This window comes from Lathyrus oleraceus, chromosome 5 (assembly GCF_024323335.1).
Source record: "Lathyrus oleraceus cultivar Zhongwan6 chromosome 5, CAAS_Psat_ZW6_1.0, whole genome shotgun sequence".
Lineage (NCBI taxonomy): Eukaryota > Viridiplantae > Streptophyta > Magnoliopsida > Fabales > Fabaceae > Lathyrus > Lathyrus oleraceus.
The window spans coordinates 181664146-181689526 of NC_066583.1; the positions used below are offsets into that span (position 1 = coordinate 181664146).

The 25381-nt window shown below is 35.2% G+C and overlaps 1 protein-coding gene across 1 annotated transcript; it reads right to left on the reverse strand.

Annotated features, from left to right (window-relative positions):
• Positions 1–6733: 6733 nt before the first annotated feature.
• Positions 6734–7983, reverse strand: LOC127081868 (phytolongin Phyl2.2). Its single transcript, XM_051022096.1, has one exon. It carries the CDS (start codon positions 7795–7797, stop codon positions 7102–7104), a length of 696 nt encoding a protein of 231 aa, XP_050878053.1. The 5' UTR covers positions 7798–7983; the 3' UTR covers positions 6734–7101.
• Between the last annotated feature and the right edge of the window lie 17398 nt (positions 7984–25381).

Below are 25381 nucleotides of genomic sequence, written 5' to 3' on the forward strand. Positions count from 1 at the left end.
TTTTGGGGAGACCTAGGACTAGATCTTTTGAGACTATTTTGTTAAGTAAGTCGAAATTAACATGTGCTAAACGTCTATGCCATAACCATGAATCTTCATTCATTGTTACAAGACATTTGTCACTTGTTAACGATACTTCGTTTAAGTCAAGCATATAGACATTGTTCACACGAAGACCATTAAACATGCTCTTCTTATCATCAGTATGCACAATTTTGCAACAATCTTTTGAAAATGATACATTGTATCCTTTGTCGCATAACTGACTGATGCTAAGTAGGTTATGTTTAAGACCTTCGACAAGTAATACGTCAGAAATAGTAGTGGAAGAGGGATTACCTACACTACCTTTACCAAGTATTGCTCCTCGGTTATTGTCACCATAAGTTACATATCCCTTCTTCTTAGCCACGAAGTCAATGAAGAGAGATATGTCTCCTGACATATGCCTTGAGCATCCACTATCGAGGACCCATCTTCTCTCGGTAGTCTCGAGGCATTGTACCTGTGATAAGATAATTAACAAAAGGAGGTACCCAATGGCTTATTGGGTCCTGAGTGGTGAGAGGCAAATTGGTTGCATTTGGGCATCCATTGATAAATGCCTTTAGGAACTAAAAATCTCCTAAATCTACACTTAGCAATGGAATGACCTTTCTTGCAACAATAAAGACAAGAGAACTTTTCATTTTGATTACTTTTGCTATCTTCATCCTTTATAACATATTTGTACTTTTGATATGGATTAACCATACTTGTTCGAAAATTAGATTTATCAATAGCAAAAGTAATCTTGGGCTCAAGAGCCTTGTTAAGTTTGGCTTTTAAGTTCCTTACTTCACTTTGCCAAATGTAACAAGTATCACACCCAAAGTTCATCATTCTACTTTTAAGGTCCTCATAACTAGTTTTTGTGCTTTCCACTATAGAAGCCTTAAGTGCCTCAAGTTTCCTTTCGGATTCTTGAATTTTTTGTTCTAAATGAGAGAAAATTTTCTTATTTGAGGCAAGCCTTTTAAAGGCTTCTTTTGCTTCACAGTGTAGAGTTTCAAAAACAGTTTGCAGTTCATGATGAGACATACTAGAGGAATTTTCATATTTAGCATGTCGTACCTGTTTCTTCTTATTCTTTTGATGAGCAGAGAGACATAGATTTGCATTTTCATCTTCATCACTTGAGCTTTCATCATCGGAGGAGTCGCTATCGCTTTCCCAAGCAATATATGCCCTCCTTGGCTTTGATGGTTTCTTATGCGATTTGTATGAATCTTTTTCTTTTGTCTTTTTATTCATCGGACAGTCCGGTTTGTAGTGACCCGGCTTTCCACACTTGTAGCACGACCCTCTAGTTGTTTTTCCTTTGAAGTCATCATTTTTGGAGAACCTAGATTGCTTCCGGAAGTTAACTAAGTTCTTCTCGGAATGTTGGATGCCGTTCTTTCTCACGTAACGGTTGTAGCGTTTGACGAACAGCCCCATATCTTCACTCTTGTCCTCTTCTTCTTCGTCACTCGTAGAATAATCACTTTGCTCTTTTGCTTGAGACTTTGAGGAGGAAGTCTTTAGAGCAATTGATTTCTTTTCGCTCACCTTGGCTTTGTCTTTCTTATCTTTCCTTTCATGTTGTTCCAAGCTTAATAGAACTTGTTCGTGCTCTTGTAGTTTGCCGAACAATGTTGTTAAGTCCAAAATGGTAGATCGTTTGCCTCTTTGATGGCGGTCACTTTTGGCTGCCATTCCCTGTTAAGACATCTTAAGATTTTATTAGTAGCAACATCATTGGAAATAGGTTTACCTAGTGAATGTAATCGATTGATTAGATGAGTGAATCTCTTTTGCATGTCGGCAATGGTTTCCCCTTGCTCCATGAAAAAGAGATCAAACTCTTGCGTTAGTGTATTGATTCTAGCCAATTTAACATCGTTCGTCCCCTCATGGGCAATTTGAAGTGAATCCCACATGGCCTTAGCAGTAGGACAATGGAATACACGATAGTATTCGTCTACCCCTAATGAGGAGATTAAGATGTTTTTGGCTTTCCAATCATAGTTGTATTTCTTTTCATCATCATCGGTCCATTGTGCTTCAGGCTTAGGCACTATTTCATTATTCTCATTGGTCATGGTTATTTCAATTGGACCATTGAGAATAACATTCCATATTTTTCTATCTATGGAATTTATGTGCACCCGCATACAGTCTTTCCAATAACTATAATTTTCACCATTGAAAACGGGAGTTCTATTGTAAGCCCCTTTAGGTTCGTTAGCCATTTTCTATCAACGTTGTATTTTTGAAGCACGGAGTGAACCGGAGCTCCTGATACCACTTGTTAGACTATGGCACGGATCTAGAAGGGGGGGTTGAATAGATCCCAATTAAAAACTTTAGTCGGCGCTACCAATTTAAAAGAAAAATTGGTTTTAAAAATGTTTTTAGGTGCGGAAGCGGCCGAGGAAAATTAGTCTAAAAACGAACCGTTATTGGAAAGCCGGATATGCGTTAAGCTAATGGATATTTGATTGAAAGAGATACAATTCACTACTCACAATGCACAATCAATTTTATAGTTCACTTATTTGCAAGCCTAGTTTCAATGAATCAAAATACCAAATTGAAACACAATGCAAACTTAAGGCAACTTTAGCTTAGGCAATTTTACAAACACTTGGTGTGCACAAACACTCCAAGTGATTTTTGAGTTGAGTAAGTGTTTCGATTTATCCTAGTACAATATGTTCTTGTACTTAGTATTCCAACAACAGTTTGCAACACTTTCTCAACTTAAATCAATGTTTGTCAGAAAATTGCTTAAACTAAAATCACTTAAATTTTAAGCTGAAAATTAACTTGTGCAGAAAATTAAAGAAGACAGAGATTTGATGAGGCAGTTCCCCCGCCGTCCTCGCTTCGGGGTACGTCTGCCCTCAATTCTAAAATTAGAATTGAGATGATCAATAGATATAACCTGTGATGTTTAATCGTTTTTACAAGGAGTGCAGAGTATGTAAACAACAGAATTTTGCAATATGTTGAATGATACTTCTTCTCCTTGCCCCTTGATTCAAGATGAATCAAGACCTTTGATTGTTGATGTTTGACCTCCGTTTCCTGCCGCTCGTTGATGAACCTTCCGTTCTTCAACCCCTTGGCCCGGCTGATCACGAACACGAACGAATCAAACCCGGATTCTTCACTGCTCAATCACCGACTCCGCTACTAAACTGATGAAGACTTTCTCTTATCAGTTACCTTCGCTCAGCTGAATGATAATGAAGCAACCCGTCCAAAAACCCCCAAACGCAAACCGGTATTGGAGGATAAAACCCTAAGGGTTTTATTCAAGAAAGAACCTGCCAAGACTTCAACTCGAACTCGATTCTTCAATCGCTACCTCGAACCTTATCACCTTCAAACTATCACAAATCGCATCAAAAGTTATTGTGTGCAGTTGATGAATTTTGGACTGTTGAAGATGAAGATGATGAATCTTTGACAACTATTTCACTCTTTCTTGTTTCCTTGAACACTTGTACTCAAAAATTCAAATGTTAGTTAATAGAAGTGTTTTTACTTCTATTTATAGTAACAGACAAAACCAAACAGACAGAACAGAAATTTAAACTTTGAAATAACTCAGAAAACTGAGTTTGCGCGCGAACGGTCGACCATAGGTCGGCGTGTGCTGACCCGAGGGGCATGCGTCGACCCTATGCGTCGACGCAAACGTTTTATGCGCTGACCCGTGAATGCCATCACTTGTCATGCGCCAACGTGTGGTCGACTCAAGGATTTTATGCGCCGACCCGTGAGTCTTGCGCTGACCCTATGCGTCGACGCATGCAGCTTTGCGCTGACTCCCTCCAGTTTAGGCAGAGCCTTTGCGTCGACCCGTGAGCTTTGAGCTGACCCCTATGGTCGACTCAAAGCCTTCAAATCTGCAAAAAGGCTGTGATTAGTGATTTTCATGTATTTGGTCATGATCGCACTTTGTCTGTATGTTTTTAATGATTATAGTAGCTTTAGGATAACGTGAAAAAGGATATGGTGGGTAATGTGTTGCATTTGTTCGTAGACGTGCATGATGGTCTTTTGTCATCATCGAAACTTGATATTGTATGTTGTATGACACTTTGTCTTTACAGTTATTCTTTGTATTGTCAACATCTTCTATCATGTTTGGAAGACCAATAATTAGTCTATATTTGAAGACAAGAAGATGCATAGGAGACAATGCATCTCCATCATTTCTGCTCAAGTCAAGTTGGTGGGCAACCTCATCCATAAAACGTTAAATTTTTTCATTGCTAACTTTACTATATTAAAGAACTTTGGCATTTTGATTCATCTTAGCAAGCTTTTAGTGACCAAAGAAGTGTTTTGGATTCCTTTTCGTATGGAGTGGATTAAGTGTAATAAAGATGGTTTAGTTAGGGGTGATTTTCCTTCAACTACTTGTGAAGGAATATTTTAAAAAAAAAAAGGAAGTTTGTCATGTTGGTAGTTTTTGTGTCATTCTCGATGTTGACACTGCTTTGATTGGCAGAAATGACCGCATCCATGATTTTGTTATTAATATTGTCGAAATTGTTCAAAGAATTATTTCTTCATTAAATGATATAAACTTTTCAATAAATCGACGATTATAAGAGTAGAGAAATGTGAAAAACTAAAATTTGATGATCGTAAAAGGGGAGAAATATGAAAAACTAAACTTCGTTGAGTTAAATTTCAACATAATATTTTTATATTATTTTTTTCTATATATTTAATTTTATTTGCAATTTAAATGAAATATTTTTTTTAATTTGTTGTGTTTTCATCTATTAAAAGCCTAATTTCAAAATAGAACAGGGCCTCTAAATTGTTTGGGACGGCCCTGCATATAACTGTCTGCTTGTCGAAGGTAGTTTGTGAAAAACTCTAGTGCTGATATAACCTTTCAATTCTTTGGATTTCAAAATATTCTGAGTCATTGACGTCTATCGAACACTTCAACTTTGACATGGTGTCGAATGATCAACTAGATCTTTTCTTGAGATTCTTCCAAACCATGTTCAGTACGCTAGTCAAAACGCTTCAATCGACATGTTTGTTCCTATCGAAGCTTGGCAATTAATGCTAACACTTGATATTTTCTCAACATAGCATTCTTTGTGACTTTTCTCCAACTAGAAATTCCAGGCTAACAACCGACAATGTTGATATGTTTAGGTTCATAAAAACGATTGTTAGCCTTATCAGGCAGTGTTAATGTTGGAGTAGAAGGTTTGGATGGAGAACTGCATTTATTTGATACATCATGCATCATGTATATCAGAGTTAGCTTATGACTTCCGCCCAATATTTAGGATTTTGGTCCAGTCTTTAGGACTTCGGTTCAGTATTTAAGACATCGGTCTAGTGTTTAAGATCACTCAGTAACATACCTCTGATATTCAGTGATTGATACCACGTGTATAGGAGTAGAGGAGATGAGCATTGCATATTTAATTTTGTCGGTTGTATAATTGTATTGATTATATCTTATGTGTATATCCTTGTTGTTTTTATAATATTTTATTTATGGGATGTATTCTCACCCCTTTTTGTTTCCATGTTTCTACCTATATAATTCTAGGTTGAGACTGAGGAGTGATAGTTGTTGTTTTATGGAGGATTGTGTAGTTGGTCTGTTTTGTTTAGTTTACTTTGCTTTTGTTTTGTGTTTTCGTCGGACCTTTGTCAACTACTAATATTATTTCGAGTTTTGCTTTTATATTATAACATCGGGTTGAGAATATTTTGCTATGTCGTATGATTTATTTTAAACTAAATTATTAAACTATGTTTTGAATTTAAATTCCACTTTTGAAATAAAAGTTAAATATTTTCTCAATGTTAGACCGTTATTTTATCTCAATATTTTCTACAATATTTTTTATAAATTATTATGGAAGTTTAGGGTGTTACAACAACTTTAATATAAAAGTGTTTGATGTTGACGAATTCGTAAAATGCATTTAATATTTGTGCCAATTTAAAAAAAAAATGTGTTGCTAGTTCGGATTATAGAATTTAAAAATTGTTGTGTTAAAGAAGAAAAAGAAAGAAAAATATAAAATATTACATGAGTTTTTCTAATTCTAAAATCAAGAATGTGTTTTTCGAAGTGCTCTAATTTTATATTCTGATTGACATTTTTGTTAAAAGTAAAAATTTTGAAGAGATTTAAAGGTGGAAAAGGTAGGAACCTTAATGAAATAGTATTTCAAACACTCGTTCCTTTCTTGGATCCGTCACAACTATTGCTGTATTTTTACTAATATTTTAAATGCCCCTGCATCTCCACCTTATCTTATGTTTCTAAACCCGTAACGTGTGCATGTGCTCATTCCTTGAAACTCAACTTCTTTGTCGACTAAACACAGACCATCCTTATACAAACACCACATACAAACAATACTTCAATATGTCTCTTTCATTCCCAAGTCCTCCCACACCGACCTCATAGACAGTTCCGGATGGTTTTTTGAAGTATAGGCCAAAGGTGGAGAAAAGAAGCATCAAAAAATGAAGTTTTCAGAATCGGCAACAATAGATTCCTTGCTGATGAGAGATGAGATGACTTTCATTCCAAGAATGAGAATATGGTTAAGAACAAAGCAGCATGTTATTCCCTCAAACAAGACATAACAAATACTACTAAGCTAACTCAATAACTAATCGTACAACATATATTAAACACCAGGAATAATCAGGAATCTGTAATTTTGCACAATTGAGCAAATGCAAATTCTAACAAAAGTATATGATACATAACATAATGAAACCTGGGTCCGGAAAATACAGAGATCTTAGGATTGCAATTTCCATCAACAAAAAAAGAAAGAAAAAAGATCATACAAAAAAAACTGATGAATAAATAAGCAACCCGAAAACCCCAATTACATACAGAAACCGGTTATCCCCCATTAATACAGAAGATGTATACTCTGCAACTTCATGCTCTTAAACTGTTGACTCAACCAGAAGCTAAGAATCCCTTCAGAGAAGAGACAAAAAAACACAACAGAAAGTAAAAAGTTTCCATTTTTTTTTCTTCTTGTTTGAATCATTGTTTCAATAAGCCATGCAATCGAAACCGCTGCAAACCCATAACCAAATCACAAACAAAACAGCGCAGACAAACAAATCAAGCATCAACACAACCCACACGTGTTTCTTCCATATATGCTTGGCTTTCTGACGATCATTGATCTTCGAAAACGGCAACGAACTGTTATCATCCGAAGATAAATCCACCAATGCAGCTTCTTTGCCATCATCAACAATTCTCTTCTTTTTCTTCAACCCTTCATCAGGTTTCACGAGGAGGGTTCGCGAATTCGTCGGCGAAATCACGGAGCTATCGGGATTAGAAGATAGGTCGTAGAAGTTTAGGGTTTCGTTCAAAACAGAATCGAATTGGGGCTGAAGAGAGAAAGGGGCAAAGGTGGCATTTTGATCAAGGGTTTGGAGGAGGGAGGATTTGATACGGTTGAGAAAAGCGAGAGCGTGTGATTTGAGAAGGTTGTGATCGAAGATTGCGAAGAGAACGAAGGGTGGTTGGATAATGAAGGTGTAGGTGCGATTATTAACGGTGTGAGAGAAAAAGGAATGATTGGGAGGGGAATGTTGTAAGCATTTAGATGCTAATGTTTCTATGGTGGATGAATCTTTGGAATCTTTGATGTGATGTGCGAGAATTGTTGTTGATTTTGCAATGCATAGATAGTGGATTAGGTCAGGATTCGAAATCATTGAAGCTGCATCCATTGGAGAGAGAGATGGAAGGAATCGAGATGGGGATTCAAAATTCAATCTTTGCGTGTGGAGTGTTTGTTTGTCATGCTTGAATTGGGATTAGGGTTTGGGTTTTCGATCTCATTTGAAAAAACAAGGGGAATGATGATGATGAAGAAGGAAAAGGAAAGATAGGAAAACAGATAAGGGGGGTGAGAATAGAAAATGAGATGATTGGATTGGCTGGGTCCCAAGTACAGCAAACCATCGTTGTCTTGACTTTTAAATTACCAATTTATTTATTTTTGGTATAATTCTAATTTAAAATTACTTACTTAACTTCTCAAATATGTTTTCTCTTATTCTTCTTTTTATGTGTTTAATAAAAAATTTCATAGGAGTATGATTTCAATCATCATGGAGGAGGGGAACTGAGGTAGAGTTGATCTCTCCTATTTTATTATTGAAATTTTAAATATCAAAAGTATTATATAGGATAAAATAGAGAAAAATTCAGTTGATTATAAATGACTCATAAATATTTGATTCTTATCACGGATCTTTTAATTTTATATTTTTGAAATCTAATTTATTTATTTTTTTTATTATAAGAGACATATAATAGTAATACTAAAGGAACTAAAAGTCTAACTAAGCAAAAATAATTAAACAATTTATTTTCTCTTTAAACTTACAAGTAGTAAGATTTCTTTTCCATTTTAATTATACAATCATTATATATATATATATAAATTAATTGTGAAATAAAAGATAATTTAATTCTGTTAAATCAGTTTAGATGCTAGTTCTACTACGGTGAAATTTCAGTCATTAAATTATTAAAATTATGGAGAAATTTTAAAAAGTCACATAATATATTTAGATGTGTGTCTAAAATAATTCTACATCACCCATGCTTTATATTTAGTTCGTTTTAATGATGTTAATTTTAAATCTAGTTTTTTTAAAAAAATTGTAATTGTCTCTCTCAATAATTTCCCCCAAGTCTTCTAGCCTTTTTAATAAAGCTTTTACAAAATTTTAAATCTAACATTAAAATCAAATTTTCAAACATTTAGTCTAAATGGTTATAATATCTAAGTTCGGTGATTTTTATCACCAAAAATACATGATTATGTTTTGTTAGAAGTTCAAATTAATCTTAAGTCCTAATTATTTTTATTATACTATATCTGATTCATATCACTATCAAAATCACATGTTCATGACATCAGACCTGGATAATTCAAATCAGACTCTTTATAGATTCGAATCGTATTATTGAAATAATGGACATGGAAGTACCTCAGGTGATGCATATAATTTTTACCACTTCTTCAAGGCTACGCGAACAAAGTTCTTTTAAGTGTGTTTGGTTCTCCTAGGAATAAAATTGATTTTGAATGTATTGATTCTATAAAATTAATTATGGTTAAAAATGATTAGTATTTGAATAAAGTATTGTAAAAATGAATTGAACAAGTATAAAAATTGATTTATACTAAAAAATTATAAATCTCAATTTTAAGTAGAATTAATTCTACACAAGAACAAATAAATATGTCAAAACCAATTCTATACATAGAGAATCAATTTCATGTGTTTCAAATATGAAACCAAACATACATATTGATTTGAATTGTGATGTTAAATTTACTTCTTTTTTAAAGTTCATTTTGTTATGGCTTTCCCTTACATATAAAAAATCATTTTTCTCATTATCTAACATTGCACATTTTGATTCTTATACTTAATAATTCTTTCTCTCTTCATTTATTAAAAAACTCTTACATAATTGTTAATTCATTGAAACAATTTGAACGATAATTAGTGTTGAGAATGTATCAAGTGTGAGTAGCGTGGGTAATGGTTCCATATTAGTTGGAAATGTGAAGACTTGGACATTTATAAGTGAGAGAATTCACTCACCTATCACCTTAAGATTTTAGGTGAATATGTGGTGTGTCTCTCACAAAGATATTGCTCCAAAAAGAAGAAATCTCATAATGTTCAATGCTCCCTAGTAAAAAATTCCCCCAACAAATGGTATCAGAGTCTTTGGTTTGAGAAATGGATCGATTTACTTGTATCAAAAGTCAAATGGCGTCAGTGTGGAGAATAAGAAATGTTCTGTTGAAGAGTATCAACAGCATCAGTGTGATGAATAAGGAACGTTTTGTGCGGTATAATAATTTCTGGAAGTAAAAAAAGCTTCCACTTGAGGGGGGGCATTGTGGACTCACACTTATCTTTCGACCATAGATTTAAACTTGGCAAATACCTCTATCACTTCACTTTTCTTCTTGATCAGGTAAGTCCATAATATTCGACTGAAATCATATATGAATCTAACAAAGTATTTGTTACCTCCAATCGACTCCATCTGGATAAGACCACATACATCAGAGTATATGACTTCAAGAATTGTCTTCGACCTACTTCCTGCATCCTTACTGAAGTTGTTCTTATGCTGCTTCGCCTGCACATATTTTTCACACACTTCGTTTAGAATATCAATTTCTGATAATCCTGAAACGATATTTCTTCTCTTAAAATCTCTGATGTCTTTGAAATTGAGATGACCAAGTCTATAATGCCATATCCAATCATCTATGTTTGCTGCTGTTGCAAGGCACTTATGCTCCATCACATTTAGCTCAATCTTGAAGGTTCTATTCTGAGACATTAGAGCCTTCAAGATCAATCTTCCATTTGAGTCGAGAGCAGTTAGCAGATGGGAAGATAAATGTGGAACACTATAGAACTGAGAATCAGATTGCAGACATCATGACGAAGGGGGTGCAAGTCGAAGTGTTTAGAAGACTAAGAGCTATGATGAATCTAGATAACTTAGACACAATGAATTAGGTGGTGTGTTGAATTATAATTTCTTGTGTTGAAGCAAGTTGCTCGACAGAAGCAAGGAAGTGTCAAATCACCTAGTGTGTTGAGTTGTATTAGTGTGTCGAAGTGTCGAAGCATGTTGCTTCACACATGATTTCGACTTAGGCCTATTTTTTAATAGTGTTAACTATTTTGGACTTTTATAATTTTGAGGTTTGGCTTAGTGAGCAAGCTAACCTAAATATATAAATAGAGGGAGTAACCCTTATTCTTGTAATGTCATATTCATAACATTGTATTCACGGAATTTTACAGTTGTAAAGTGAATAAATAAGTTTTTCACAGGTTGTGGGCAGAGAGAAACTCTGCAGAAAATAAAAAGTCTCACAATGTTCAATAACTGGATTAGTTCATTAGCAAGGACGATATGGCCAAATCAGGATGAAAATACTACTTCATCCGATATAAAATAATTGTTATAATTTATTATTTTATACGGATTAAGAAAATGTAATAAATGAAAAAGAAAATAGTATTTATATCAAATTATTCTTTTTTATTATTGGTCTATTCGAATGATCATAGATGTATAGTGAGAGAATAATAAATTGAAAATATTAACTAAAAAATATAATTGGAAAATAAAATTAAAATTGCATTGGAAATTAAAATGCGATACTTATTTAAGACAAATAATTTTATAAGATTTGATAATTATTTTGAGAAAAAACGAGTATTTCTTTATCCTTATCTCTTTAATTTCTAGCATTTTTAGGGTTTATTTTTGTGTTAATTGCAAAGAAAATTTGATCTTTTGAAATAAAACTTATACACCTACCTAGTTATAGTTCAAGAAATTCGTGTCAATATTTTTCTTTTCTTGAAAGGTGTAGGATTTTGTAAATCAAAAGGTGCAAAAACGTAATTTTCACTTTTCACTGGTGAATAATTATACTACTATGATAGAATGGTTGTTTGTACTAATTGGTTTATTGACAAAGTTTTTTTAATCAAATTTTAAGATTTAAGTGTTGTGAGCAAAGATTTTGTGCTAGATCACAATAATTAAACTTGTTTGCTAAGTTTTCTATTTTAAGTTTTTATGCAATAATAATTTGAATTAATATTACTCCTAATCTCAATTCGGATATTGTTGATTATGGTTGAATAAACAAAACACTAATTGATTCTAGTAATTAATTAGTCTATTGGATATTTTAGATTGCATGATTGATTTGATTTATATTGTTTGCATTTGTTTCACATCATTTTTAATAAGTTCAATATTGATAATAGTAAAAATTAGATATTCAGTTTTATTCACATTCTCAATAAAATTCTTAGTTTTATGGGTGTCCTATTTTTTATAGAGATGATAAACAAATGTTTAGCCATGATAATATTCATACTGCAATCAACAATACGATACGTCTAATTCTTGCACTTGTAGCTCAATATAAATGAGAAATATTTCAACTTGATGTGAATAGTGTATTTTTTCATGGAAAACTTGAAAAAGAAGTTTTCATTGAACAACCAAAAGGGTTTATCATAAAGGGAAGAGAAGACAAGGTTTACAAATTGAAGAAGACATTGTATGACTGATCAATGCATTTTGATGCATATTCTTCTATAGTTGTACTTAAGCATTTCCTTGATTTATTTTACTTATTTTACTATTTTATCATGTTTTTAAATTTAAGTTTATTTTTTGCTTTATTTTATTTTCGTACTTTATTTTCAGCATAAACAATTCTTTGATACATTGTCACTATGCAGATCATAACTTGAGCTATAGAAGTCAGATTAACGCGTTCTAATATGCGTTGGAAAGTTAAGAAGAAAAGATAAAAGTTTCATGTTGTAGTAAAAAGCAGATTCGGAGTGAAGAACGGCCAAATAATTTGTTAAAGTTCCAGACTTAATTAAAATAGTTAGTTTCGTCCGATTTTTGTAATTTTCGGGTCGGATCCCATAAGGGCCCGAATTTCCCTTTTATTATATTAGATCTTTCACTGCTAGATAAATCCTATTCTGAATTTTGATGATACAAAATTGCTTAGAAGATTTCAGGAAGAACTAAAGTTCACAAGGTTGATCTGCTGTAATCGATTTCCGCCAATACTTTGAGGTTTCTTAATTTTCAATCAAATGCCTTTTCCCTTTCAATATTTTGTTCTATATCTTGTATGCTTTATTCAAGTTTTATAGAATATGTGTTGATTAATTTTGATTGATATATGTTCCATAATCGCGTTTGCTTAATTCACGTGTGCTTAACCCGTTTGCTTAATTCGGAATCTGTTTGCTTAATTCAGAAATTAGGAACACATATCATATATTAGTATCAATGCGCTTGTTATTGTTACGGTAATCGAAAAGGGATTAGAATCCGCTTAGGGCATAGAAATTATATTAACCAATGATAAGTTAGGAAACCAAATCAGTAGATCAGCTTATTTTATAATCATTTTTCATAATCACTTTTTATAATCACTTTTCATAATCACTTTTTATAATCACTTATTTTCAAGAGTCCTTCCGATACGATACTCAAGGTGTCGCTTCTCGTTTACTATATATTATTACTCGTTTTTGACCCGTTTGCGACAGCGGATCAAATTGGCGTTGTTGCCGGGGACTCTTGTAGATCTTAACCATTATTATAGTCTAACAATTATTATATTTTTAGGTGTTGTGTTTTAGCATTTTTTTGCCCTAACTTTCTTGCGTTTTGGTCTTTTTGCGTTTTAGGATAAAAAAATATGTTTTTAAAGAAAATTATCTAAAGGTATTCCGATTCTTTGTCGATTAACTAGAAAAAAATCAAGGATCAAAATCCTCTATTTAGGGACTAAATAATGCAAACCGTTCTAAAAATCCAAAATTCCTTATTTTTTTATTTTTTATGATTTATTTTCTGTTTTTATAGTTTCAGAAAATTCTGAAAAAATTCTTAAATTTTTTAATTGACTTTATTAGATTAATTTTCGTGTTTTTTTATTTTTTTCCTTTTATTTTAATAGTTTTTTTTTCCATATTTCAATTGTTTTTTCTTAATAGGGATATTGTCGGTATTTTCCTATTTGTTGCTGCATTGCTGAATTAGTTATGTGTTTTCTCATTATTTGTTGATTTTTTTTCTATTGAGTTTAACATGGCTGACCAAAGAACTCTGAGAGAACTTGTTGCCACTGATATTAATTATAATGCTTTATGTATTGAGTATCATGTTGCTGTCAAATCCTTGATTGGGAACATGTCACTTAACTCCCAACAGTTCACAACAAGGGATAATTTTGTGGTCCAAGCAAAAGGTGTGAATGAGATTCAGGTTTCTTCTTCCAACAAGGCTCTAGAAACCAGAATTGATGAACTTACCTCTTTAGTGAAACAATTGATGTTACCCATTCCACCACCACCACCATATAACCCTCCACAAGTAACCACATCTTCACCTTCTGATCCTTCACTAGAGGAACTTGTCAAGCAAATGGTTGTAATTAGTCTCCAATTTCAGCAGCGAACAGATTATAGTATTCAGACTTTGCAAACACAAATTGGACAACTTGCCACTTCAATGAATGTCATGCAACAAGCTCAAGGGTTAAACCAACTACATGCCCAAACAGTAGTTAATCCAAAAGGCTATAATGTGAGTGCAATTTCCTTGAGATCTGGAAAAGTTACAGAACCAGCCCCAGAAAAAAATAAAAAAATTGTTAGTGTAACACATGAAAATAAACTTGAACCTTCTATTATTGTTGAGGTTGAAAAAAAGTCTGTATCACCAATCTCTTTCCCACAAAGAGTACTGAAAAATAAGAAGATTGACGAGGAAGAGCATTCTGTTTTTCAGATAGAGTTGCTTTCTGAAGTTGTTGATGAAGCTTATTCTGATTTATTTTCAGCTGATTTTCCAACTTTATCTGGTTTTAATGATATTTACTCATGTGATGATTGTACTAACACTAACCCATTGTGTTGTTTGTGCTGAGATTGATGTTGCCTTGCAGGGTGACAGTGTAAATGAAGTTGTTTATGTAGTTGAAGCTCTTGACATTCTGGATGCCCCAAACATACCATCCATTGAACAACCACATTCTGTAGAGCCTAAATCACTTCCTGAGGATTCATATTATTCATCAAAGCTTCAACTTAAGCAAAAACATAAGAAGGGAACTGGATGGACCTTGGCTGACACTCGTGATATTAGCCCATCCATATATATGCATAGGATCTCACTTAAAGATGAAACAAAAGTAGTGAGGCAGCCCCATAATCCTTTGATTCTTGATGTTGTGAAAAAGGACATCACTTTCACGTTCCAATTCAACACTTTTACTTATCGAAGATTCTTCTTTGATCCTGGAATACAAGGCAAATGCACTAATCAAAATTTCAAGGTCGGTGGACATTACCCAAAGCTACTCCATAAGAATCGGACTTTGGAAGAAGAGATGGTAGAAGAGCTCTCTTTAGGAAAGGCTGCTTATGCAATCATTTATCCGCCTTGACTCCTCGGGTGTGTTCTTTTCTCTCTCTCACTCTTATTTTATATTTATGCTCTTTCATTGAGGATAATGTATATTTTAAGTGTGGGGGAGGAAGTCATTTATTTGTTTTGTTTTCAGTTTTTCTCTATTTTGGTTTTTGTTTGCTTTCTTAAAAATAAATTGCATATTGGTTTCTTTGGTTTTTGAGTTAAAATTATGAGTATTTTTCTTAATTCTCTTTACTAAAGTCTTGTGGTGTGATGTGAAAAATTTGATGTGCATTTTTAGTATGATAGGTAGGACTAAGCTCTAAATTGTATATCATTCGTGGTAGATCAATTAACCTTGTGGTGTGATGTGAAAAATTTGATGTGCATTTTTAGTATGATAGGTAGGACTAAACTCTAAATTGTATATCATTCGTGGTAGATCAATTAACCTTGTGAGATTTTGAGTCTTATATGGACAACATACAAAAATCCATCGCTTTCTTTCTTGTGTGATTCACTCATGTCTCTTAGTCTCTAGAACTTGAATTGACTCTTGTTGATGTTGTTGTTTACTTGTGCACACTAATATGATAAAGGCGGTTTTGTTTTTTGTTTTTTAGCTAGTTAACCAAAAAGCCAACCCTGAAATAATATCATCCCTTGTTTGAACCCCCCTTGAACCTATTATCCTTTTTTTGTTTAAAACTCATTACAAACTGAGAAGTGAAAAACAATGTTATATCACCATATTCAAAGGGTTGAAAGAGTTTTGTTTGGAGTTGTGTGGGGTTGAATAATAATGTTTGTAATATTTCAAAAGTTGGTAGAAAAAGAAAATAAAAATAGAAAAAAAATGTGAAAAAAAATAGAAGGATATATACATGTCAATACATACTCCTTTTCAAAAGAAAAGAAAAAGAAAAAAAGAAGAAAAAAAATATAAGGATGTATACATGTCAATACATACTCCTTATGAAAAAAAAGAGAAAGAAGAAGAGAAATATGAATGAAAACAGTTACTATAGAGTTGTTGAAGTGGATGAAATATTTTGTAAATTCAACTCCCGCAGTTTCTTTCAAGTCTCTTTTGTCTCTTTGAATTTTAGCCTAATACCCCTTAGGATTTATCTCACCCTTACCTTGACCACGTTACAACCAAATAAAAATTCTTTTGATCTTTGTGTGCATGTATTTCAATTGTGAATGTTAGAGTCTTTTCAAGCTTATGGTAGTACTAACTTTCATGTTGTGCTTTGAGTGTAAATAGTTAACCTAAACATTTGAGAGTTGAGTGAATTTTATCCTGTAAGGATCTTATTGCCTTTGATGTACTCTTTGGCAATCTATCTTCCTATCTGCTTTGAATGTCACAAAAAATTTCTCACTAACACCACATTCTTGAAGCTTACACTTAGAATTCTGCTTGTACCTTGTATCTTGAAAACTTTTGGAAGTACATGCTCTGTTTTTTCCTTTTATTTTGAAATTATAATTTTGCTCGGAGTGCAAAAGTTCAAGTGTGGGGGAATTTGATCAATGCATTTTGAAATTCTATTTAACATACTTTCGATGTCACACGGGATGTTATGACATCCAATTCTGCGCAGACAAGAATTATGTAGAACTTAAAAAGTAAGTGCAGTAAATAACACAAGGAATTGTTTACCCAGTTCAGTCCAACGTGACCTACGTCTGGGGGCTACCAAGCCAGAGAGGAAATCCACTATTAGTAGTATTAATTCAGACCTTAAACCAACTGTTTAATCCTATCACTTAATACCTACCCAATGCAATTTCAATCTTACACTAAGATCAGAGTTCCTACTCACTCCCCCTCAATCACCTCAGTGATTACAACCTTTAATTATATTAAAGTTTATAGTGAAGTCACACTTCAAACAATTCTTGATTGTGCTTAACAGCTTTAATCAAGGTACACAGCACTCACGCTTAAAAGCTTAGAGTGACACAACACTTACAACTCAATGAACACCCTACTCCAATGCAATCATCTAGGTGATAATTGTTTGGCTCACAAGATACACCTAATACAAGACACACAAAAATACAACAGTGAAGTATGATGGAATACTAAAATCTTCACGCCTAAAATCCCCGAGTTCTGAATGAAGGACTGCCATCCTTTTATATTGCAGCACTTGGGCCTTGTACTTGTATTTCCTGAAATTAAGGTCAAGCAAGTTAACCTAATTTCCACATATTAGGGTACTAACAAATAGGCTATTTGTTAGGTTCATTAATTGTAGCTTAGTTGTTAGTTTCCTAGATTTTAGCTCAGCTGTTGAATTCCTGAAGAATAGCCTGAGAAAAATGCTGAAACAGAAAAACTAAACAACCTACAATTTAGCATATGTTGTCAAGAATGAATGTCACAACATTCAGTTTGACGTCCAGAACATAGACCATATGCTAAGTCTGTTATTTCTCTGAAAACAGACTGTACAAAATGTTGTACTGTACAGGACCACTCAGTCCATACTTTCAGTATCAGCTTACATTAATAAATGTCACAATATCCAATTTGACATTTACACAAATTGCCTTATGCCAGGTCTGTTATCCTCCTAAAGAACAGACTGAGGTACATACTGAACTGTAGCAGAAAATCAATCTGCCTATTATTCAGTATATGCTGTCAATGATGAATGTCATAACATCCAGTTTGACATTCAGAGAGTAGGCCTTGTGCCAGGTCTGTTATTCCTTTGATAAACAGACTGAAAATAAATACTGAGTTATAGAAGAACACCAATTGTTCTATTCCTCAGTATCTGCTGACAGGAATGAATGTCATAACATCTAGTTTGACATTCAGTAAGTCCTGTATTAGCTAAACCTGCAGCATACTACTCAAGTATGTCATGACATCAGTCAAGACATCAGAGTACAGTTAGATGATCTAACACACAATGCAGTCAAACAAACATCTCCACAGCATGTCATGACATCAGTCAAGACATTAGAATCCAGCTAGTGTTTTACCATAAAATGCATCCAATCAAACATCTACAAACTCCCCCTTTGGCAAATTTTTGGCTAAAACACTTTGGCCTCACAATAGAGTACACAACAGCGGAAAACACACATCTAGCAGGGAAATTGACCTAGCTAATACACTCAGAGTAGCAGCACACTCACACACATAGAAGTTAAATAAAAACTTCACATATCAGCACACATACAGAAGTTAAATAAAAACTTCTAATAGCAGCACACAAAAACACACTCACACTCATGGAAGTGGAACATCAGCTGCAGCACAACCTCTGGATTAGAGGATCTTGAATATCTGTTTAGCAAAACACAATCTGTTGTCCTGGGGCATCACAGGTGTTACTCCCCCTTTTTGTCAAAAATGTTGCCAAAGCAACACTTTAAATTACAGACCAAAATAAACAGAATTACACACAAATGACAGAATTACAAAAAATGATTTATTCATCTGACTTAGAGTCAGCCTCATCATCAGTGCCATCATCAGAACTGGCCTCCTCTTCACCCTCTGCACTTTGCCTTGCAGCTCCTTTTGTACCCTCAGCAGCTTCACCAAGCACACCATCAGCAGACATCTCCAATTGGATAATCAACCTTTCCAAAGTGAGCTTCCTTGCCTCTAGCTCTTTGCAAGTTTCTCTGAGTATGGCAACGACAACAGCCTTATCTGGTTGATTGCCAACACTTGATGTTTCTCCAGTTGTCATGGCAATGTCAGGGACATGCTTACCCAGGAACAGTTTTTAATTGAAGGCCAACGGACTCTCTCTTCTTTTCACAAAGTCATTGTCTGTCAAGATGTTTGGGAATTGATTCAGCACAATGCCACATATGAGGGAAGGAAAGGCTATAGGCCCCTTCACACTGAAGCTCCCAGCATGTTTCATGGTCTGATCAAAAATGTAGGTTCCATAATCAAACTTTGCTTTGGTTCCAACAACATAGATGAACTTTCCAAGCATCACAAACACAGTGGACTTGTGATTTGTGGGCACCCAGTTGGCAGCTCCAACTTTGTGTAGCATAACATACTTCACACTGAGTTTGCTGGCCACCAACTTACCTTTAAGAGGCCACTTCCTGACTTGATTTGTAGTGATGACTTGACAGATTCTGTTGTCAGTCACTTCAAGCTCTGGTTGAACTACATCAGGTCTTCCCAAATACAGGTTGATAGCTGAGGGAGAGAAGTTCACACACTTGCCTCGCACATATACCTTTCTGAATTCACTTGACTTTCCATATGCACATTCCTCATACACATTGACAATAAACTCCTTTACTAAGGTCTCATAGCACTTTGGGAGTTGAGTCACAGTTTTCAGTAAGCCTGCTTCTTGAATCAGGTCTACAATCTCCTTACACTCCAGGGCATTCTGAGCCAGTTCCCTCTCCAAGGCCAGCCTCTTGTGATAGACGTACTTCCACCTGTTTACACTAGAGGCAAAATGGAATGACACGTTGTCAATAGGTACCTCAGGGACACTAGCAGCCAGGTTGCTAGTGGTTGGCTTCTTCTTTGACAGAGATGTTGTGACATCACAAGGGACATCAGAATCAGACTCCAAAACAATAGTCTTGGTATTCATTTTCTTGGGCACCTCTTTGCTCCAAGATTTTGCAGGTCCATGCCCTTTCCTTTTGAGGGAACTCTCTGTCACCTTTGGAGTGGGAGAAGTTGCCACATCAGCCTTCCTTGTTGGGGACCTCTGCACCACAGTCTTCTTTCCTCTCCTAGTCCTAACCCTTTTGGCTATGCTAGGGACAACTGAGGTCAACAGTTCATTATCAGAGAGTTCTTCCAGATTCACTGTGTCAGCTTTAGGGTTGTCACTAACATCTTGAGTGACACGGACCTTCTCACCTCTCACATTGTCTAAGGGTTTGTCAAATTTTGACCCCTCAGGTTGCTTAGCATTGTCAGAAACATTCTTTCTTAAGACGACTACGTTTTCTTAACATACAACATTACCAGGTATGATAATGTTTAAGGGAACGGAAACCCCAGGAACATCCTGATTGCCAGATAGTATATTAGTGACAATAGTTGCAATGGCATTATGCACATACCTCAAGCCTTCCCTGGGTTGTTCATCACGTGCGATTGCTGATGAGAATCCGGAGACCGTTTCTTTAGGTCTTCTTGCATGAGACGAAGTTGTAGCGTAAGCCACAGGATCCTCCCGGTTAGGTTTGCAAGACTCAGAGCTGGAGGAATCAGACATGGTCGTGTAGGAGGTTGAGTCGGATTGGTTCGACATGATGAATATCTCGGAGGAGAGTTGAACAGTTTCTTTGGGAGAAAGTTTGCAAGACTGAAAGTTGAAGCGATGGAATAGGAAACGCTTGTTGCACGAGCAATGTCTATTATTTGTTGACCACTCAGAGTGCACTATTAATTGTTTAATAAGTTGACTTACTAAACATCATTAGTTGCTATAATTTCTCAGAAGCGCACATTCCCTCTTTGTCCCTATTTTCGTCAGACTGAGTAGCATTCAATGTCATGACATTCTGAGTGACATTGTACTCAGTCTGCATCTGGTTCATCCATACCAGAGGTGAACACCTGCTGCCAGAAGCTAGGTACTTAGCTTCTGCAGTGGACAGTGATACACACATCTGTTTATCCCTTGCTACTGTACCATTTGTATGATGACCAATAGGTGACAATGACTCATAGCTTTCAATCAGACATTTTCCACAGTCTGTTCTTTTATCCATAAGCAGATTTGGGATTCCTCTAATTGCTCCCTTGGATATGATCTTCTTCATTCCTTTTAAATGAAGTTGTCCAAGTTTTCCATGTCCCAGCTTCACTTCCTGCTCTCCCTTGCCTAAGGGGCACTTGGAGGAGTAGAGTGAGTCTTTAGATTCCCATAGATAACAGTTATCTTTGGATCTGGCTCCTCTCATCACTTCCTGATTGCAACCATTCAACACCACACATCCTCCCCTAGTGAATTGCACATTGAATCCTTGGTCACATAGCTGGCTTATGCTGATGAGATTAGCAGTTAGTCCTTTTACTAACAACACATTACTCAGTTTTGGAACTTCAGGACAATCCAGCTTACCAACACCCTTGATTTCTCCTTTAGCTCCATCACCAAATGAAACAAACCTGGTGGCATAGGGTTGTAGATCCACCAATAAGTTGCTCATCCCAGTCATATGTCTTGAGCAACCACTATCAAAATACCAGTCTTGTCTGGTAGATGCCCTTGGAGATGTGTGAGCTAGTTTAGCAACCCATTGTTGTTTCTCAATGGGGATATTATGCTTAGATGCCTGCTGCTTAGGTCTGACTTGAGGTGTCTGGTTAGGATAACCATGCAGCCCGTAGCAGAAAGGTTTTATATGACCAAATCTACCACAGTAGTGACATCTCCATCTTTGAAATTTCTTCTTCTGATGGTTACTCATCCTGGTTCCCTGATGTTGAGACATCGGTTGTGACTTCTGCTTGAGTTTTTGAACTTCAGCCTTTGATCTCTTGAGTTCAGTTGAGGATTTCTTAGCATAGCCTAAACCAGACATGGTTCCTGACTTCTGCCCCACCTTTAGAATCTCTTCCAAGGTGTCAGTTCCTTTATTCAGCACTCTGATGGATTTAGTCATTTGTTCTAGCTTAGATGTCAGCACAGATATCTCACCATTCAGACCATCTATGACTGTCAGCTGCTTCTTGTAACACCTCAAAATTTGCCCTCATCTCTTGGGACTAAGCTTAACATTGTGCATGCATTTTTAGGTCATTAGGCATTGCATATTGCATATCATGTGGTTACATTGTGCAAGCTATCCTCTCAAGTCTTGATCAGAAGATGAGGAAGTCAAAGGCAAGCCTAGGGGTTTATTGATTGATCATTGGCCATCTGAGGATTGGGCTGTGAATTAGGGTTTTATGATTCTCAATGGATGTTGGTCTTCATCTTGATTGCAATGATACATCATCATCATCATGGTTGGTTATCATCAGAAGAATCAAGTGTTGAAGCAGATTCCTTGAGATTAGGGTTTTGACCACTGGTCAACCCTAATCAGTTGTATTGGGCCAATCAGGGCATGATCAGGAGATGGGGTCTATGATGGTTATGGGGTTCATTCTATGATTATTTTGTGCTTATTGAGGCTAGGGTTTCACCCTTGAGCCATTTCAGTTGAAGATTGGGGCTCAGATTGATCTATGCATTGCCAAATTCATCTGTCAGTTGAAAAGTCAACTGTGGTCAACTATACATGATTTGATGGGTTTGGAGGTGGAGATGAGTTGGATACACTTCATTCATGTTGGAACAAGTGTTATTTGACATCTCAAAGCTTAAGAATGAAGAAAATCAAGTCAGGACAAAAATTGCCAAAAATAGAAAGTGACTTGTAATGGAAGTTTCCAAAAATGGAAAGTTTTTGACCTCAAAGCCACGTGTCCAAGGAAGCTTCAAATGAAACATTGTTCAACATGAAAGTTGTAGGTCTTGTTCTCACCTTTCCAAAAAGTCCAAGAACTTGAAAATCCCATGTATGGTTGGACAATTAGGGCTCAGTGAAATTCAAAAATGACCCATAATCAGGAGGCCATAATTTCCACATGGTTGGTCCAAATTGCAAGTTCTTTATATGCACAAACTCCATTTGACATGTACTTTCATGGTGCATAATTGGATTTTTCCAAAAGTGGTCAATGCAAAAAGTCAAATTTCAACTGGACAGTTAAAATGGACCAAGGGCAAAATTGTCCAACTTGTGAAATAATTGGAATTTTTGAGTGGGAATTTTTGCTACACCTCACAAATGGTATTTAAAAGTTGTTGGAATCATCATTTCATGCCTAAGGTTTGTGGTTTGGAATTTGACTTGAAAAATGAAATTGCAAAATTGGACAAAGTGGCATTACATGGTGAATTTCAAAAATACACATCCAATGAGAGGGAGGCAAGTGGCAACAGCTCACACATGGCATTTGGAAGTTGTGTGAGCTGTCAAAGAGGTGGCAATGAGCTGGCTTATGAAATTCCATTTTTGCCCTCACTTGAAAATTAACATTTTCACTAACAAATGCAATTTGGTTAATTAGCATGGTTAATCATGGTTTAAGCACACATATATATTCCTAATCACATGATAATCATAACAGAATATCACACATCCCAAAATCAGATCAAAAATTCATCAAATTCTTCAACTTCTCTCAAGAACACATTGAACTCAAATTCATCAAACTTCCTCAATTCTTGATCATTTGGAAAAGTGCTTGTGGATTCGAGTTTCATACATCATCTACTTCATCTGTTTGTGAAGATTCACCTCTAATTCACCACCATTCACGACTGTTCAAGCAAGGTCCTTCCATGGTGAAATCGAATTTCTCCTTCTAGAAGCCATTTCCATTGATCCTGAGTGTTCCAGGCTACTTCTTGAAGCTTGTTCTTCGACTGTTTCGCGTCACAACACCTTGAAAGCTCCGATTCCAACACTGCAATCTCAAGGTACTCAAAATTCGAGTCTCACGATTTTGCTAATTGTCATATGCGTTGTGTAGGTCATTTGTCATAGGTTAACATGTAGCAATCGGTTTGTAAAATGATTGAGCGAGTTGAGAGAAATCGCGACTCGAAGCTTTGAATGTGAAACTTTAATTGATCGATCCGTGAGATGTGTTAGGAATTAGGTGGAATTAGTTACATAGTTGAGATGTACATGGTGAGACGATTCCAACGGATATCAGTTTGTGAAATTTGGTTGTGAAATGAGCAATGTCGAAGCTGCCGTTGATGAACGTGTTAATGCCGCGCGGCGAAGAAGATGAAGTCTGGGAATTCTTCCTGTTGATTCACGTTTCAGGCCTTTTCCAAATTCAAAATGAGTTTACCGCGCCACTGTTCACAGGAATTACAAGATTGCCACTGTAAATTCAATTAAATAATATTAATTCATAAAAATGTTAAAAAATTCATAACACCTTAAAAAATTCATAAAAAATCATAAAAAAATCAGAAAAATGTGGAAATTTTTGTGTTGACTTTGTTGTTGACTGTAGGATTTATTTGACTCATTTTTGAAGGTTGTGCATGGTAGGAATTTTGTTTGACTTAGGTTTGTTTCACATGTGCTCAAATTTGATACATTCTACCAATTCCAATGTGAAATGCTCATAGTGTAAAAGAAATTCTTGAAAATTTTTGTGATGATTGTGGACTGATTGATGTTTATTTTCATGTAAATTTCATGAATTTTTGATTCCTGGTCATTGAGTTATGAATTTTGGAACTTAGGTGTGACAATTTGTGTCACACCTCATTATGTCAATTTGCTGGATTTTTTTGAGTGACCTATACTTGTTGGATTAATGTGAAATTTTGCATGATGCTTGATTAACATGTTAAGATGCTATGTGAATTTTTGTGGAATTTTATGTGGCATTTTCAAATTGATTGCTATTTTTCATCTCTGGTGGTTGAATTTGCAAGTTCATGTGACATAGGTTGGTAGAATCAATGTGAAATGCTCATATGGTATTGTGTGATCATGAAATTTGATATGTTTGTAATAGACACATGATGTGACATCCCTGTTTTGGTCTCACTCATTTCTTTACTGTTTTCATTGAGTTATGAATTTTTGAAGTGAATGCATATGTTGATGTTGTGATTTGGAGCATGTAATTGTGTCTGTTTTTGTTGATTTTCATTGACATGGTTCCCTTTGCCCAATCAAGCTGAAATTTGGTGTGCCATACCTGGATTAGGTCCTGTTTAGGTGTAATTTATTTGAGATTTTTTGGATTTGTTTTGATATGGATTTGAATGCAATAGTTCTGTTTGGATGTTTTGTGTTCCATTTGGCATAAGTTGGATTGTTTTGTACATGGAATGAACATGATGAATGATATGGACATGGGACTAATTGTGTTGGCTTTTGTTTGACATTAATTTGACTTTGGTTAGAGATACCTTGCTGTTTAGGAATTTTTCTTGCTTTTGGACCCTAGGCTTGGCCTAGTGGTCTAGTTGCTAATATTTGCTTGATTTTTCAGGATGAATAGCATAAGGCTCATGGAGAATGATCCAAGTTGATTGAAATGATGTTGTTTGATGTTTGTACACTAACATAACATTGTTTTGTAGGTTGTGAAGCTTGGGCTTGAGCTCATAGCTTGCCTTTGTATGCCTTGGCTTGCATAGTTTGACTGATTAACTTGTTGTTTTCTGATTGGTTGTCTGAGTTATTAACTGGTTAGCTTTTGTACAGGTACCTTTAGTCGCTCTAGTT

Bases quoted from the DNA above. Each gene is read 5' to 3' on its own strand.
- LOC127081868 (XM_051022096.1), bottom strand. From the start codon at position 7,797: ATGGATGCAGCTTCAATGATTTCGAATCCTGACCTAATCCACTATCTA.